At 42.9% G+C, this 15,883-nt stretch overlaps 1 protein-coding gene across 2 annotated transcripts in view; it reads left to right on the top strand.

Annotated features, from left to right (window-relative positions):
- Positions 1-1,005: 1,005 nt before the first annotated feature.
- The window catches only part of DYNC1LI2 (dynein cytoplasmic 1 light intermediate chain 2), a 28,730-nt gene continuing 13,852 nt past the window's right edge, over positions 1,006-15,883 (top strand). The window contains exons 1-4 of one of the 2 annotated variants that reach the window (XM_037408950.1): positions 1,006-1,288; positions 2,053-2,126; positions 2,527-2,643; positions 8,782-9,012. In XM_037408950.1, the coding sequence (XP_037264847.1) occupies positions 1,194-1,288; positions 2,053-2,126; positions 2,527-2,643; positions 8,782-9,012 (517 nt within the window). In that variant the 5' untranslated portion in view covers positions 1,006-1,193. The remainder of the gene's footprint in view (positions 1,289-2,052; positions 2,127-2,526; positions 2,644-8,781; positions 9,013-15,883) is intronic. The other variant, XM_037408951.1, reaches the window with a different exon arrangement.

The following is a 15,883-nucleotide window of genomic DNA, read 5'->3' as shown; positions in this document are numbered from 1 at the left end:
GATTGACTGAACGTGTATTAGTAATCCATATGATTCTGTCCTAAATATATTTCAAGTGGAGAAAATACGTAAGGTGTCAATCTTTACTTGACATCAAGTCAGAATATCACAATACTGACTGTTTACCTAATCCTATGTATAATTTAGGTCAGAAAGGACCTCTGATGTCCATAAGCTCATGTTCTCCGAGCGGAGCTAATTTCCAAGTTAGTCAAGTTGCTTAATGCCAACTTCTGAAAATGTTCAGGGATGAAACTCCCCCAGCCTCTTTGGGCAACCTCTTGTGGTGCTTCAGCTGCTCTCGTAATGCAGGTTGCCAAAAAGAGACATCATTAAAGCATTCTTGTATAATCCAAAGAGGGAAGAGTCATGGCCTAGAAGCAAGCGGAAACCTGATGTGTGAATTTGTGCAAGTCAGTTATATCTTTTTCTCTTTTGATTGACTGTACAAGCTCGATACATCTTACTCGTATTCTTGTGTAACGCTTCAGAATCCACATGTAACAGGCATTATACAAATGTAATTGCGTAAGAATAATTAATGTTTTTAGGCAGCTTAAGCTACCCAGCGTGATCTTTTGCACTTTGAAAAGCTGAACTGACGGACAAATCGCAAAAGAAAGGACGTTTACAAAAAAACTTGGGACTTGCGTTGTGGTTCTGTTAGAAGAACAGGAATTATTGGCGGCATGTAAGACCTCGGGTGGGAAGCGGAGCTTGCTTTAGTAGGGAATAACCCGTAGCGGGCAACCTCACCGAAAAGCAGGCGTTCGTTCCGCGGCGGCGCTCCGCGCAGCGCTGGCGGGGCTGCCAGCCGGGGCAGCAGCAGCGCCGTGCCGCCCGCTCGCTGCCGCCGGAGCGGGGCCGGGGCCGGGGCCGGGCAGCGCCCCGCTGCTCGCAGCGCCCAGGGCGGGGAGCGCAGCGGCCGACACCAGGGGGCGCCGGCGGGGGCGGCCCCACCCGCGGTGGGAGGCACCGCCCAGGGCGGGGGGCGCTGCCGGGGCTGCCCGGGTACCGCCTGATCGGAAAGCGGCGCGTCCGCGGCGGCGGGGGGCGGCGAGGGGCGGCGGGCGGCGGCAGGGCGCGGCGGGGCCGGCGGCGCGGGGCGGCGAGGCCGCCGAGCCGGGGCGAGGGAGGAGCGGGGTCCTCGGCGGGCCCGGGTGAGGTCACTCTTTGTGGCTGCAGTTGGCAAGATGGCGCCGGTGCTGGTGGAGAAGAAGCTGCTGGGGCCGGACGGGCCCGGCGGTGCCGAGCTCCCCAGCGAGGAGGAGGAGGGGCAGAACCTCTGGTGAGCGGCCGTGCCGGGCGGAGCCCCCCTGGCCGCGGCACCCGGGCGGCGGCGAGCGGCTGCTGCGGGGCGTCGGGCGCCTGTCACGGCGGGGGTCTCCCTGCGCCGCCAGCCGCCCCGGCGCTCCTGCGGCGGGCCCGGGCCCCGCACCGGGCCGGGGTAGCGGTGGGCGTCGGCGGGGCCGCGCTCGGGCCCCGGTGACAGCAGCGGCGGGCGGCGCCGCGGCGTGTCCCTGCCCGCGGCGGGGCCGGCTGCCTGGCGGCCGGGGGGAAACGCGGGCCTGCCCGGCCCGGGGGGCGTGCGGGGGCCGGCAGTGCTGCGAGGGCGCGGGAGAGCAGATGTGGGGCGCCCCAGAGGGTGGGCTGCAGCGCATGGTTTGCCGTCGCTTATCTCAGAGAACGCTTTTAAAAACATCGCGGCAGGGGAAATGGTGAAGTACAGTAATGGTTTGTGGCAGGGTTAGTCATCAGCGGAGAAGTGGTGCTTCCCAGTAACGTGACCTCTTCCCAGGGAGAAGCACAGGGAATGGTACCGCACGTGTTTGGGAATTACCGGGCCTTTCCTCAAAAAGGCGGCGTGCCCTTGGCCTTCCACAGTGAACTTAAAGATCTACCCGTAGCATCATAGCTAGTTTGTAAACAGAAGGTTGTAGCTGGGCTGGCCCGTGCAGATGTGCTGAGCTCATGGGTGCTGTCAGCCGGGCCGCGCCTGGGCTGTGCGTGTGCGGGGCCGCCCGGCCACAGTGATGGATGCTCTTTTCCTAGGTCCTCCATACTGAGCGAAGTTTCTACCCGGTCAAGATCTAAATTGCCGTCAGGCAAGAATATTCTGGTTTTTGGTAAGTAACATATGCAAGCAGCTGGGTGGTTGGTGGTTTATTTTTCTTTTTTAGGAGCAAAGAGTGTTTAAAACAACGATGTGCACAAACTGACGTATCAGTATTAGGTTATGTTATACGATCTACAGTATTATTGTCTTCAGGCTGATAGATTTACTTTCTTTTTGGTTTGTGCTGTTAGATTTATAATGTATATTTAAACAAATGGAATGTAATAGAGAATAATTAAGTGCATCATTCTCATAAGCCCTTGGGTTTAGCTGGAAGAAAACAAATAAATATGGTCTAAAAAAATGTAGGAGGTACTTCTCATTGCTTAAATGTGCTTTGAAAAATCTTTTCTACAAAGTTAAAATTAATTCTGAAAGTCTCTCTTTTTTCTGTAAAAACTTACTGGCAGGTGATGATGGTTCAGGTAAAACCACACTTATGGCTAAAATACAGGGAGCAGAGCATGGCAAGAAAGGAAGAGGGCTGGAATACTTGTATCTAAATATTCACGATGAAGACAGGGATGGTAAGTTCATTTTATATGTAATCTCTTTACTGTAATTAAGTAACCAACATGCTTTTTTAATAACTGTGGTTTTGTCAGTGTGCTTTGGATTACGCCGAAGTAGCTTGCTCCAGTGTTGTTCCGTATATTTTAGAGGCTATATCAATTTCTTAGAAGTGAAATGTATTTTGCGTTCAGTGTACATTCTCTCTCTTGCCCTTCTTACAGCTTGACCTGTGTATGAGAAAAAGTACATTTGAGCGGCTGTCAGGATCCATTTACTTTTAGGGTAGATACATTTGCTGACGGTGTATTGCTGGCAGATACGTTGTCATTTGGTGTGACTGCTTGAGAGCCATAAAAGTAAATGATACATCCGTGAGAATTTAATTTGCGGTATGGATTTCTAGGTGTGGGGTCTTAGGGGGGGCTGTGCGTGGAATTTTGGTTAACTGTATCTGAGGTGTTTTGTTAGAATTGGATGAGCAAAGAACAGAACTTAAAGTCAGCATTACTATTTCCTTTTTGCAAGTTGGAGCTTGTCTCTTTGCCCTTGTCTTTTTCTTTGTTGCTGTTGATGATTGCTCTTCTCTACTGTATGGGAGAGGGATGATGACAGGAGACTGTTTAAAAGCAGGTCTAATGATCGGAATACTCTGGTTTTTAGGATAGGGACAGGAAGAGATGAGGAGTGAGTTCGTTATGCTTGCTCCTAAATCTGCCTCTGCTTGTCTCATTTTGCATAAACTGCTGGACCTCTTTGTGTTAGTTTCCGTCTTCACAAATAAGAAGACTGTCATTCCCCATTTTTTACTTATTTCTGAGTTTTGTGTTCAGAATGGGGAAGCAGTGGTGGTGGTTCATCTGTGTTCCTGTAAACGAATGAACTAGGAAGGTCTTATAATGGTATTTTGGAAATGGAAATGTACTGAAGGCTTGCACGAGTGATTAAGTACCATATGTGACTGGTTGTTATGGAGATGGGTCCTGTGCACACATGGTAGTAAACTGTCTTTGGATACTAAGTTAGGTGCAGTCAAAAGATGAGTACATTGCCTGTGTCCTCAGTGGCCACCTAATCTTGCAGTACCTAAAAATTTGTTGTGCTGTAATTTTAAGTGCTGAGCCATTCTTGGCTTCTTGAGGTTCTTGGTGTGAGTTCTTTCTCACCATGCACGGTCTTCTTCAGTACTGCATAAATACTTCAGGGGAAGAAAAACCCTATGATTAGCAGTGTGAAGACAGCCTGCGACATCAGGCTTCTTGCAACATCAAAGGAGATGGCGTTACAAGCAGAAAAATGTTCGGTGTGCTATTTTCCCTGGTTCTATCTATCAAGCCTTAAGTATGTCCCTGCTTTGGAAATATTTTGGGGCTGGTCCTGCGAATCTGGAAGTGGTAAGTATTTGAGGTGATTAGAAGAAGCCTGTCATAAGAACCTAGGCAGCGCTGGCAGGAGAAAAAGAGACCTTTTTGCCTACCAGGCTCAGCTGTGGAATTCAGGTCTTCATGCATCCCTTAATGGATGTGTTAGGATCTAATAATACACGCCTCTTTCCTTTCTGTCTCATTAGTGTCATCAGCAAGCAAAATAAATAGCAAAGTGGGTCAGGACCTCCCAGCAGGCAGAGATAACACTCTTCCTTCTCTAGGACAGGTTTGAGTTTGTTTCTTTAAACTCTGTGTGCTTTAGATGTGTGTATGCTCAGATACAGATTTGGGAACAAAGCCTTTATAGTTGACCCACAGTTCTTGGAAGCCATAAAGAAGCTCCAGATGGGCATTTGGGAGCTTATGATCACATGTTCATTTTTGAAGGTATCTGCTTTTCATTACACCCCAGCCTATTCAGGACCAGCAAACCACAAGGATTTCCAGGGGCCTCAAATCAGCAGTGGTAACTGAAACTCTGTAGCAGAGTGAGAAGATCTTTTCAACTTCTTTCCCAGGTGCTAGAAGATTTCTTTGCTCTCTTTGCCTTTTTCCTCTTCATTTCGGAAAAGTTTATTCCTTCCAGGAGAAGTATTTTGGTCATAGTGCCAAGTCATTATCTGCCTCCCACCTCCCTTCAAAAATCTTAAGGAAAATGGTTTTATGTTGCTTCTTATCCCATTTCGCCCCTCCCCTTCCTCCTTAAGGGATATTTGAATCTGGCCTCTCCTACATATTAAGTAGAATGACTCTAGATAGCTACATGCATATCTTAGTTTACAGTTACTTCTGTTTTTTCCCCTAAAGATTAGGTCACTGGTTAAATTATTCTTTTTTTTTTTTTTTTTTTGTAGGGAAGTTAAAGAAATGCATAGAAAGCATCTCTTTTTTTGAAGGACCCCTGCGGCTAATACAGGTGCCCACTAACTTTTTGGTTTTCACTGTCATCTGCTTGTTTCTTGGCAGTGGCTGGTACCTAGCTTGGATGGCAAGATACAAATCACCATTGCATTGGTAATTATGTAGCGTGCAGTACATTGGTCCCTAGGTCTTGGGACAGCTTAGGTCTGCTACTGAATCCCTGCCTGAAAAATCTCCTTCCTAGGGTACTATCCCAAATTCTGCCTAGGTTAAGGTGTTTTTTCAAGAAGAGGTTTGGGGATGCCTGAGAAGCAATCCTGAGAGAGAGAGCGCGTTCTCCTAGATCATTAGCCTTGGGTACAGTATCCTTGGAGCATATGGTGGCTTCTGCATATGTAACACCGTAGTTCATCTGGATGAAAGTACTTATAGCACTAGCTGTAAAGTTAACTCACTATATTAAACGACCTTGGAGCTCAGGCCCGAGAGCCCTCTGTTAGTGGGGTTTCTCAGGGAGTGTGGACAGTTTTAATTTTTTGCTTGCCTTTGTGATGAGCAGATGTTTTGTGTCTGTGCTGGTTAGTCTGCTTTTGAGAGCTGAGAATCTTAATTTGTAGGAGGTAGAAGAGAGGCTCTGCATAAGTTTCTTAAAGGGTACATGTTTCTGGAGTAGCTTTCAGAGTCTCTGGCAGTGGTGGTGCAGAGGGAACAAGCCAATGAGACAAACTGCATGGACTGGTTTTGTAGTGGTACTGTATGGGTTAGCTGGCAATTATAGAGACCACAGAGAACTTTCAGCTGAACTGCCTCACATTACAGATGCAGTACAGTTGTCCTGACTCTGCCAAATGTGCCAGCGAAGAAGAGCCAGTCTGTTGTTGTGTTTTTACTTGTAACAGAATCAAGCAGTCTTGGTTTTGTGCCTCAGGTTTGGACTGGCCCCAGTCATATCATATGCATATTCCAGTTGAACTGGTTATTCCAGGTTGAGCCAAGTGCTGCTGGTACACTGGTTTCTAATGGGAAAATTGTCTTTTTGTTAATATCTTTAAAGTACTTCTCTTGAAAAATATTTTCCCCGGTTTTCCTTCTCTTCACAGCTTGGACAAGGGATATCTAATTACCTCTGATACCTTTTGAATAGATGCAGGAGATGTAGTTGCAGTTCGCGGAATCAACCATCTGCAGTAACATCCATCAAAGCTGGAAAACCTTTTTTCATGGCTAAAGAGATAAGGAAATATTGACGGGATTTAGAAATGTAGTTTTATCAGATACTGTAATAGTCTTTAGTAAGTAGCACCTGCTTGTCCAACAGGCTGTTGTAATTGTTTGCTCTGTTTTGGTGTCTCATGTCATAGCCACTACGAAAGGCCCAGTTAACATTCATGTCATATGACTAATGAGGAGCTTGGCATGGTGCTGACAAAGTTGAATTTGCCATCAAGTCCTTGCCAAATTGTGAACAGCCAGTACTGTATTTTTTAAGCGTGTTTTATATTTGTAGCAAATGTAAATCACGAGCCATACCTCTTTACTGTAAGAAAGGAGCAAACCCTTTAATTTTCATACAATGTTATCTTTTTTTAGAAGTATATTTTAATGTGAGTGCTAGACTTCCACTGTTGCTAGCAGATTCATTTCATTTGAGTGATAGTTCCAACTGCATTCTAGTTCCACCTCTATTCTGGTTTCAGTCTGTATTCTAGATGTTAAGCAGAAACAAAATCCTTAAGTAGGACAAAGGTTTTCAGCAAACAAAACCTTTGTAACTTCTACATACTGGCTTAAAAAGATGACTTGGAAGGAGTGAATTAGGATATTTATTATTTTTTGTTACTTGCTAAGGTGTAAAATTCTTTTCTGCAATCAAAGCACTCACCCAGGAGAATCTATGAAACTGCTGCTGAGAGTTCTAAACTTTCATAGATTATAGATAGACTTAAGTTAGGTTTTTAACTTTCATATTTTCTTCAAAGAGAAACTTGTGCATAGACAGGGTATTATAATGTCTGTTAGTGACCTTAACTCGTAGAACGCTCACAGGGTTTTTATTCACTGGTAGATTTCTGCTTTTGGGAATGTACAAAGGATGTTTCTGGAATGCAGGGAATAAGGGTGCAGCATAGATGTTTCATTTACTGTTGTGTAATAGTAAACGTGTAAATGTGTTCACATTACATTGTGTTTTTCCAAACTTTTACCAGACTTTCCGTGTCCTTAGAGGCCTTCTGAACGCTTTAGATTTTACATCTAGTGCTGTAAGAATCCTGTGTGCTATCAGTGAGGCGGTTTCCTGAAGTGGGGAGAAGGGAGGGCAGAAACAATTGACAAATATGCAAAGATGCATTTCTTACATAAAGAATTATTGTAACTTTGCTGCAAAGGATAGATCTGAGAAGCTAAAAGCGTAACTGTTGGCCTATTTGTGTGGTGACTGATGTTTGAATGTCTTCTGACAGCCTAACAGTACTTAAGTAGGAGCGTAAGAAATGCTAAGTGAAGACTGCCCACGTATAGCATCTTGATGTAATCTGTCAGTAACTTGGCTGTTCGGTAATTTTATCCAGGACCAGATTAGAAGGGATACTTTCTTCTCCTTCCAACTTCCCTGGTCAAGTTTGTGCCTTTTTCTAGAGCCAGTTTTTTGGATTCTTCCCTAGAGTAAAGTTACAATAGCCACAGCAACTGGATTTATTTTGTGAAGTTAAAAGATTTGGAGCACGGGGCAGGGAAACATAGTGAGGCAGAGTAATTACGAAGCTCAGTAGCCGTTTTGTAAATCTGGACTCCGCAGGGATTGGTTTGCTGATCCATGTACTTCAGAATTCATGTACCTTGTCTGTAATACCTATGGAGAGCCACAGTTCCCTCTGGACAGCTGTAGTAGAATAGGGAATACTTTAGAAGAGGTACTGGGAAGACTCTGGAAGATAGAAACAAATGGAGTTGTTCCTTTTCAGGAAGAAGTTCTGAGGATAATGTAATTATTTTCTTTTTAATAATTTTTTTGGGGTGGGAGGGACAGAGTTGGTTGTTCAGAGTACCTGATACATGATTCCTGGATGATGCTCCATTTTCAGTTTCTTCGATTCTTGTCGAAGTTCACGTTTGGGGTAAAACTCATGCCAGCTGTCTGTCCCAGCTGATTTCCCCCCTCCTGCCTCGCATTTCAACAAAAAATGTCCAGTTGCTATCAGAACACTGGCGGGGAGGGGTGTGTGTGTGGAGAGAAACACAAAAACTACAATACCAAATCATTTGTCCAGTACTCATTCTGTAAGGAGCCAGCAAGTAGGAGCCAACGTTAAATCAGTGTGCATTAAGAGCAGGTAGCACAGCTTTAAAGTTTGTTAGGTTGTAGGTCTTATCCTGTGTTTGCTCCTCCTACTCCTGTGCTAGAAACCTAAGCTGCTTATTGCTTGTATCTTGTTTGCAGCTTATTTCTGTTGTGAGATGTCTTTAGTATTTTAAACCAGCTTATGTGTCTGAGGGACACTCGGACTTCCCTGCTGGACTCAGCTGTAACCCCCCTCTTTTGAATTTGGTGTTACATATGTGCCACGTGTATTCTGCAAATCTAGGATTGTGCAGTATCTAAAAACTGTTGTGTCAGCCTTCCTTAGTAAAAGCCAAAGAACAGAAATTACTTGTTAAAATGATAAGATTCTGAACCAAGAAAAAAACCCTGTGAAATGAGTCATGTAGGGATTTACACACGCACCTGCCTTAAAAATAAACAGGCGAGATCTCCTGGTGGTTGAGCTTTGGTCTTCCGTTTGACACGAACGTACTCATCTGTTTACTTGTAGACTTGCAAAGCAAAAAGTTGGCATCTCTTGAGTTACAACTACCTTTTCCTTTCAGATCATACTCGCTGTAATGTTTGGATTCTGGATGGAGACTTATACCATAAAGGGCTATTGAAGTTTGCAGTTTCTGCAGAATCCCTGCAAGACACCATTGTAGTCTTTGTTGCAGATATGTCTAGACCTTGGACTGTTATGGAGTCTTTACAGAAATGGGCCAGTGTCTTGCAAGAACATATTGATAAGATGAAAATTCCTCCAGAAGAGATGAGAGACATGGAACAGAAGTGTAAGTCTTTGTGCATCCATATTTATTTTTTTTTCTTCCATAGCTCTTGCAACCTTGTTTTGTAATAATGTATTTCTTCAGATTAGTGTTTTGAGAATGGATTGGATAAGAATTACTTAGAAGTTGTAACTACAACTCTGATTCAAATAGACTCCATTAGGCTTTAAAACAACTCTTCCAGTTTTGCTGTGCTAACAAAACATCAGGTGAATTAATGGTCTAAATCCCTTGTAATACTGATATTTTTATAGTTTGATTTTTTAAAAGGCGAATTTAAAAAAAAAAATTAATCACATTTTAAAAAATAATGACAAAGTGAGCTGTCTGCTTTGCTGTGGTATCTAAGCCAGGTCTCGTTCTCGTACTGTGTTTGTCTTAACAGCAGGTCCTGTTTTTTGCCCCTGTTTTTCACGGGGCTTAGACTGTGATCCTGGTACATCTTAATTGTCTCTACTACAGCCGTTCCTACCCTGTGACTTTAGCAATGTTGTCTAAATTAACCTTCTTTCCTGGCATATCTATGGCAGGAAAGAATCTGGCACTGGCAAGCAGTCATTGCTGCAGTATTGTTTCCTGCAGCTGCTTTTCTTTCTGAAAATAGTTTTTAATGTTTCTTGAGAGTTTTTTCTGTTTTCGTATTGAATGACTCCAAAATAAATTCCTCCAGTGGAGAAGACCCTAGCAACATATATTCTTTTTCAGCTGAAGTGTAGATTCAGCCTGATGCTGGCTGGTTGCTGCTTTTGTTCAGGGCTGGTGGCTGGCTGTGCTGGAGTGTTAAAACCTTGCACGTACTGTCTAGTAGCTTCCTTGGATTCACCTTAGGGAGCAGCGGAGTCAGTTTGGCCTATGAACATCCAGACGTATTTGTATAGCTGATAATCCTTTCTGAATGTTAAGTATTACTTTCCCAAAAGGCTTATACCTACAGCCTACTAGCTAGAATTTAAACTTAATGTTTGAAGGCACCTGGGTTTGATCACCAGGTTATATTAAAAAAAACCCAAACCACCTAGAATCTGACAGTTTTTAAGAGAAAAAGCATTCTTTTATGTATGTGAGATTTTTCTGGGAGATGGAAGGGCAGCTGTAGTCTCAAAATACAGCAGGTAACCCAATTTACACTTTTCTGAGACACAGCAGGTTTTATGGCAATCCAAATAAACGCGGAGTTCGTGCACTTGCATTTTACTTTTGAAAAGAGAAGTGTTTTCAGCCTTCACTAAGAGTGTATTATATACATTATATATATATGTAATGTGGAGGAGCCTGTTACAGCTATGGCAAAGCTTTAGCACCGTGTTTGGGAACTTGGAAGACATTCCAATAGTATTGTCTCAAAAGATTTCAAAATTAAAGTATTGTAGAAATTCCTAGTTTCTCTAGTGCTGTAGTAAGAGTGGAGGGAAAAGGAAGACTTGAGCCGCCCAGCCTGCAGGGCTCAGCTGCCATCCCACGGCTGAGCGGTGAAATTCGGGCCAGTATCAGCGTGCAGGTACAGCAGGGAGGGGCCCTCATGTCTCCACTCCCGAACTTCCATCATGCTCCTTTTCTGTCATTGTGTAGGACACTTGTGTCACAGCATCACAAAACGGTCAGGGTTGGAAGGCACCTCTGGAGATCATCTAGCCCAACCCCCTGCTAAAGCAGGGTCACCTACAGCAGGCTGCACAGAGTCGTGTCCAGGTGGGTTTTGAATGTCTCCAGAGAAGGAGACCCCACAGCCTCGCTGGGCAGCCTGTGCCAGGGCTCTGTCACCCTCAGGGTAAAGAAGTTCTTCCTCACATTCAGCTGGAACTTCCCGTGGTGCAGTTTGTCACCCCTTGTCCTGTCGCTGGGCACCACTGAAAAGAACCTGGCCCCGTTCTCTTGACACTCACCCTGAAGATACATGTATGCATTGATTAGATCCCCTCTCAGTCCTTTCTCCAGGCTAAACAGGCTCAGCTCTCCCAGCCTTTCCTCATAGGGCGATATTCCAGGCCCCTAATCATCTTCATAATATCCTCTTTGTGTAATAATAATCTTTGTGTCATCTCAGATACCTGTCTTCTGAGTTCTTGTAGACTGCCCCTAAGCCCAGGTCGGTGCTCAAAACTTTGACCACCGTAGCTTGTAATTCTCTTAACAGCAAATCGTGCTAAAAGAAATTCCTGTTATAAGTGTGGCTATATTACTGTAACTGCTTAGGCAATATAAAGTACATGTGCTTGTATAATGCCTTGTGGCTACAGTCCATCAATAAAGCTACACCAAAAAAGTTTTTCTTTCGAAAATCCTGCTGCGTATGCTTCTGGAGATAAGCTGCCACTTAGAAAACTAGGAATCACTGTGTTGCAATAGCCTGGATTGAAAAAACTGGGATAATAAAGCACATATGCAAACCAGGCAGTCAAAACATAGAAACAGGGTGCAGAGTGAAGTGTGAAATTCATTCCAGTAAAGCCCTGCTGCAACATAATGCCACATGAATGTATACGATGCTTGACTTCAGCTTGCAGAACCATATTGCCCTACGCACCCTTCTAGATAACAGCTGGCCAAGCTGGATGTCCGCAGTGCTCTCCCTAGCTATTACACTCAGCACCAGTAACCAGTAGTTCTTGTTGACCCTGGGGAAACGTTTTCTAGTATTATCCCTTTAGCATCTATTGACAGTGGTCCTACCTTATTCTTTCTTCATTACCAAGTTCTTAACAGTTTCCAGAAATCCTTTTGCTAGCTCGCCATTCTTAATGGAATTGAATATTGGAACTTGGAAAGTCTTTGCTTTCAAGGCTTTTGTGGCCTTTCTCCACCCAACGTTTTGTCTTGTGTTTGCTATTTGAGATACTGATTCTTGGCTGTGCTGGGTGGATGCCGCTAGGCTCCATCTGGTATTGAGCAGCTTTCCTTGCCTTTTGTTAAAGAGCTTCCAGAACAGGAGGCAGGACACACATAAGGAAGCAACAGGCTGCCTTGAAAGAAACTAAATTATTTAGAGTATACCAAGGGCATTGTTTGTTTGTACTTGGTCCTATCGCTTGAGCTGCTCTGGAAGTTCCTTGCTAAAAGCTTGGCTAGTGTGGATTCAAATAAGTTATGTCAGTTCAAATACTCTAATTTAATTCAGGCTCAAATATGATAAAGTATTATTTAAATAATAACATTTGAATAATTATTTTGGGGAAGATCTGAATTCTGCCTCCCCGTTTATGACAGCAGAGCAGAAAAGAAGACTGCCAAGAGTCAAGAAATGCAGAAAGGAGGTATATTGGTAAAGTGGTTATATTAATGTCCTCTGTAGCGTTGGAAGCTAAAGGCTTGAAACACAGTAACATTTTTTCTGAAAAGTTTTAGTAGTGTCCTATTTCAAGCTGAATTAGTTTCACGTTCTCAGCTGCTTTTTTTTTTCTTTTTTTTTAATTTGTTTGACATACAGCTCAAAGAATTCTTAAGATAAGAGGTAAAAGAAACACTTACTTTGCCCAGACAACTTTTTTGTAGAAATTCTTTTCACGAGACTAAAATTTACGATCAGTAAAGATGGTGCACAAAAAAGTTAAAAGTGGCATGAATTGATTATGGAACTTCGTAGAATATAAATATGGAATGATTGTCTCAGAAAAAGTTTGTGTTTCTCTTGTTCTGCTGTTCAGTGGTTTTGTTATCTATCTAGTTAAGTAAGTTGCAGTGTTTGTCTGCTGTTTCCATATTGCAGTTAAACAGTACTCCAAGACTGAGGATTTTATTGTTGGTAGAAAATTAAACTAAAGAATAAATGTGGGTTGTGTTCTTGGTGGTACTTTGAGTCAGTTCCTCCTGTGACACAAATGATACACCTGTTCTTGTTACAGTTAGCTTCCAGTAGCTTGTGTAAATAGTGAGAACAAAATAGTTCACTGGAAACTTGCATTCATTTGCTATATTAAATGCAAAAGCCTAAATAAAAGGCTCTTTACCTAGATAAGCCACGAGTTTCATAGATAAATCAGCACACTGTAGTGGATGTGTGATTTTTACAGCACATCGTCACTTGGTGATTATTTTTAAAATGTAATAGGCCATTCCTAGTGCTCGAGCGCATTGATAGGTACCAGAGTATTGATTTGTCAGATGAACTGGCTTTTTTTTTTTTTTTTGGCTTCCCGTTTTATGTGCATCATCTTATCTCTATTTTCTGTTCAAAAAAACGTAAACCAAAGTTGTTTTCCCCTACTTCTTAATAAAGTAATTTCCCGTACCATATGGAATGTGATTTCTTAACATGAATTATGTGGAGGAGAAAATATTCATAGCTCACTAGCAAAAAGGGAGAGGAAAAGATTTGTGCAAGTCATTTGGATGTGCAATGGACTTTTTGTCCATTAAAAGTTTGAGAGTGGAGTTCAAGTGAGAAACAGATACGGGAGGTAAGGAAAAAGTATTAACTGACGTGAGCTTCTCTGTTAGCTGCTTGGATTGCAGTTTGTTCGTAAGAGGTAGTCTGGCAGCACTTGTGAAACAGGTTTACTTGGATGTAACAAGGCTTGGGAATGGGGGTTGAATGAGAGTCTTTAAAAGCATTTTAAGAGCCTATCACTAACAGCACTTAAACTGCTTCAATTGTGTATCGCTGTTGGACACAGTAGTATAACTTTCATCTTCTTGTAACTCTAGTAGTTACCTGTTCAGCGATGCCCTTGTTAAGGAAAGCTGTTTGCTGTAGCATTTCTCAGCCTCTAGCCAGAGATTAATGCCAGACAATATGCATTATTAACAATCCACGACACCATCTCCACAGTGAAGTTTTTTTTCTCCCTCCATGCATGGATCAACCAGAGTGAGGTATGGCCTCAGTGATGGCTGGTCTGTGATCCATGGTGTTTGGTACCGCTTACGCTTGGGGAGGGGGGAGAGTTGGGAATCTCAGCTCTCTGGGGTTATGGTCTTCATTCCCATTCAGCAGAAATTCGTGAGGGATGTGCCGTCAGATTTCTGAAGTTTCTACGATGCGTTTGCTATTATTCATCTTGGGGTATCTTGAATAATGATTGGTATCATGTTGTCGGTCTTACTGTTTTCAAGAGGGGTTTTTCTTTCCCAGATTTGAGGGGGTTTATACTATTTCAGGTATCTCAATAAAGAAAATTATTTTGTTTTCCTGCTTTGATACAAACAAAACCTAGGAAACTAATATGGTCTGATTAAAATGCTGTAGTAAATTGAGAACAGTATTGTCAGATATTCTTTTACATCTGATTAAGTCAAGAGAGACCTATTTGAATGATGGTAGTGGATGTAAATGATGTTCCCTTAACTGCTGTAATACACTTGTCTTCAGTAGTTTGGTTGGTTGTTTTTTTTTTTTTCTATCCTGAGCTAGGCAGAGTTTGAGTAATTAAATAAGTACTTTTTTTAAACCCTTTTCAAGTTAAATGCTCTGGATTTAACTTGGTTTCTGTGAGAGTCAGTAAGCATATTTAATGTGCAGAATGTATAATAGCATTTTCATTTCCAGTTGCTGAGTATGAAGCAGTACTGGCGGAAAGCATCTCTTTGAAAGCATTGTTGTTTCCTCTCCACCAGAAGGCACTGCCTCCCCAAGTTTAAAAGCAACTGCATTCAAATTGTTTTTATTTAGTTCCTTGGGATACATTGAATTGGTGATTGGAAGTCTTGTGGTCTATATTTAATGTGGTTTTTTAAGTGTTTCTCTGGACTAGAGCTCTTGTTTTCCACAAGAATCACGCAATTTTCTATTTCAAATAAAAATTGTATATTACGCAGCTTTGAACAGAAGTGTTTTTCTGATCTTCCTTCCATGTGCCCGTTCTATTGCAGGAATGGTTCCTATTTTGAAAAGGTACAGTGACTCCATTTTGCAAGATTTGTATTGTAAACTTTTCTGAGGTTTTACGACTTCCTAAGCCTCAGAAGTATCAGATGCCCTGCAGTACGGTTGCAGTTCCTTCCCTGTCACATGGATGGATGTACTGAACAACACTCTCTTTGTGACTGTGCTGGAGACTGGGATCTTTTCTGAAGAGTTTTCCTTACCGTACACACAGGCAGCCTGCTCCCACTGTTTCTGAAATAGACTCCTTCACGGGAGCAAAGCGCGGAGCTGTGCTTGCCTCTTGCCGGAGGGCTGATGGAGGAGGCCTCAGGTGGGATTGCCATGTGAGGGAGGGCCCTGGGCCTTGGGGAAGTGCTGTGCCAGGGAGCAGACACCTCCCGTGGGCAGGTTTATCTGGTCCATGGCTTTTATACTGAAAAAAAACCAAAAGCTGTAAGTTGCAGCCCAGTTTTGGTAGAGTACATGGGGTCACTGTGCTTCCAGAATAGCATTAATACTATTTCTTAGGCACTTCAGTATTTAGTGAGTATTCCAATAACACTGAGTACTGTCACTGCCATAACATTAAAACACTGAAGAAAGCATCTAGTTTCCTCTGGACACCATTGTAGTTTTCCAGAATATAACGGAGTCTATTCAGATAACATTTAGAAGTCCTTGAGTCTGTACTTAAACAGTGTATTTTTTTTATATTTCTAGCACCAGACTGCTGCAGCAGAGGTATAAAGTAATAGAAACTTAAATTGTAGAATAGTTTCTAAGAACGAGTGGCTGTTTTAGCTTGCTGTGTTCTGTGTCCATGTTACATTTTCACTATGCTTTCTTTTAAAACTGAGTACAAATTGCATTGCGTATAGGCTGTGTTGCTAAACTACATTTACATTTTCTGTTGTTGACTCCTGTATAATGAAATGCATTGAATTGAGGAATATGCATTTGTGTCTACTATAGCTCTTGCAGCTAGTTTGGATTATTTGTAATGGCTCCAAATTGCTCTTGATTTAGCTTGCTGTAAATTTTGGTGGAGGAGAATTGTTGTGTTTGAAGGGGCAA

Source organism: Falco rusticolus, chromosome 15 (genome assembly GCF_015220075.1).
Source record: "Falco rusticolus isolate bFalRus1 chromosome 15, bFalRus1.pri, whole genome shotgun sequence".
Classification (NCBI taxonomy): Eukaryota; Metazoa; Chordata; class Aves; order Falconiformes; family Falconidae; genus Falco; species Falco rusticolus.
Note: the sequence above shows the minus strand (reverse complement) of the source record. Positions and strands in the feature narration are given on the sequence as shown.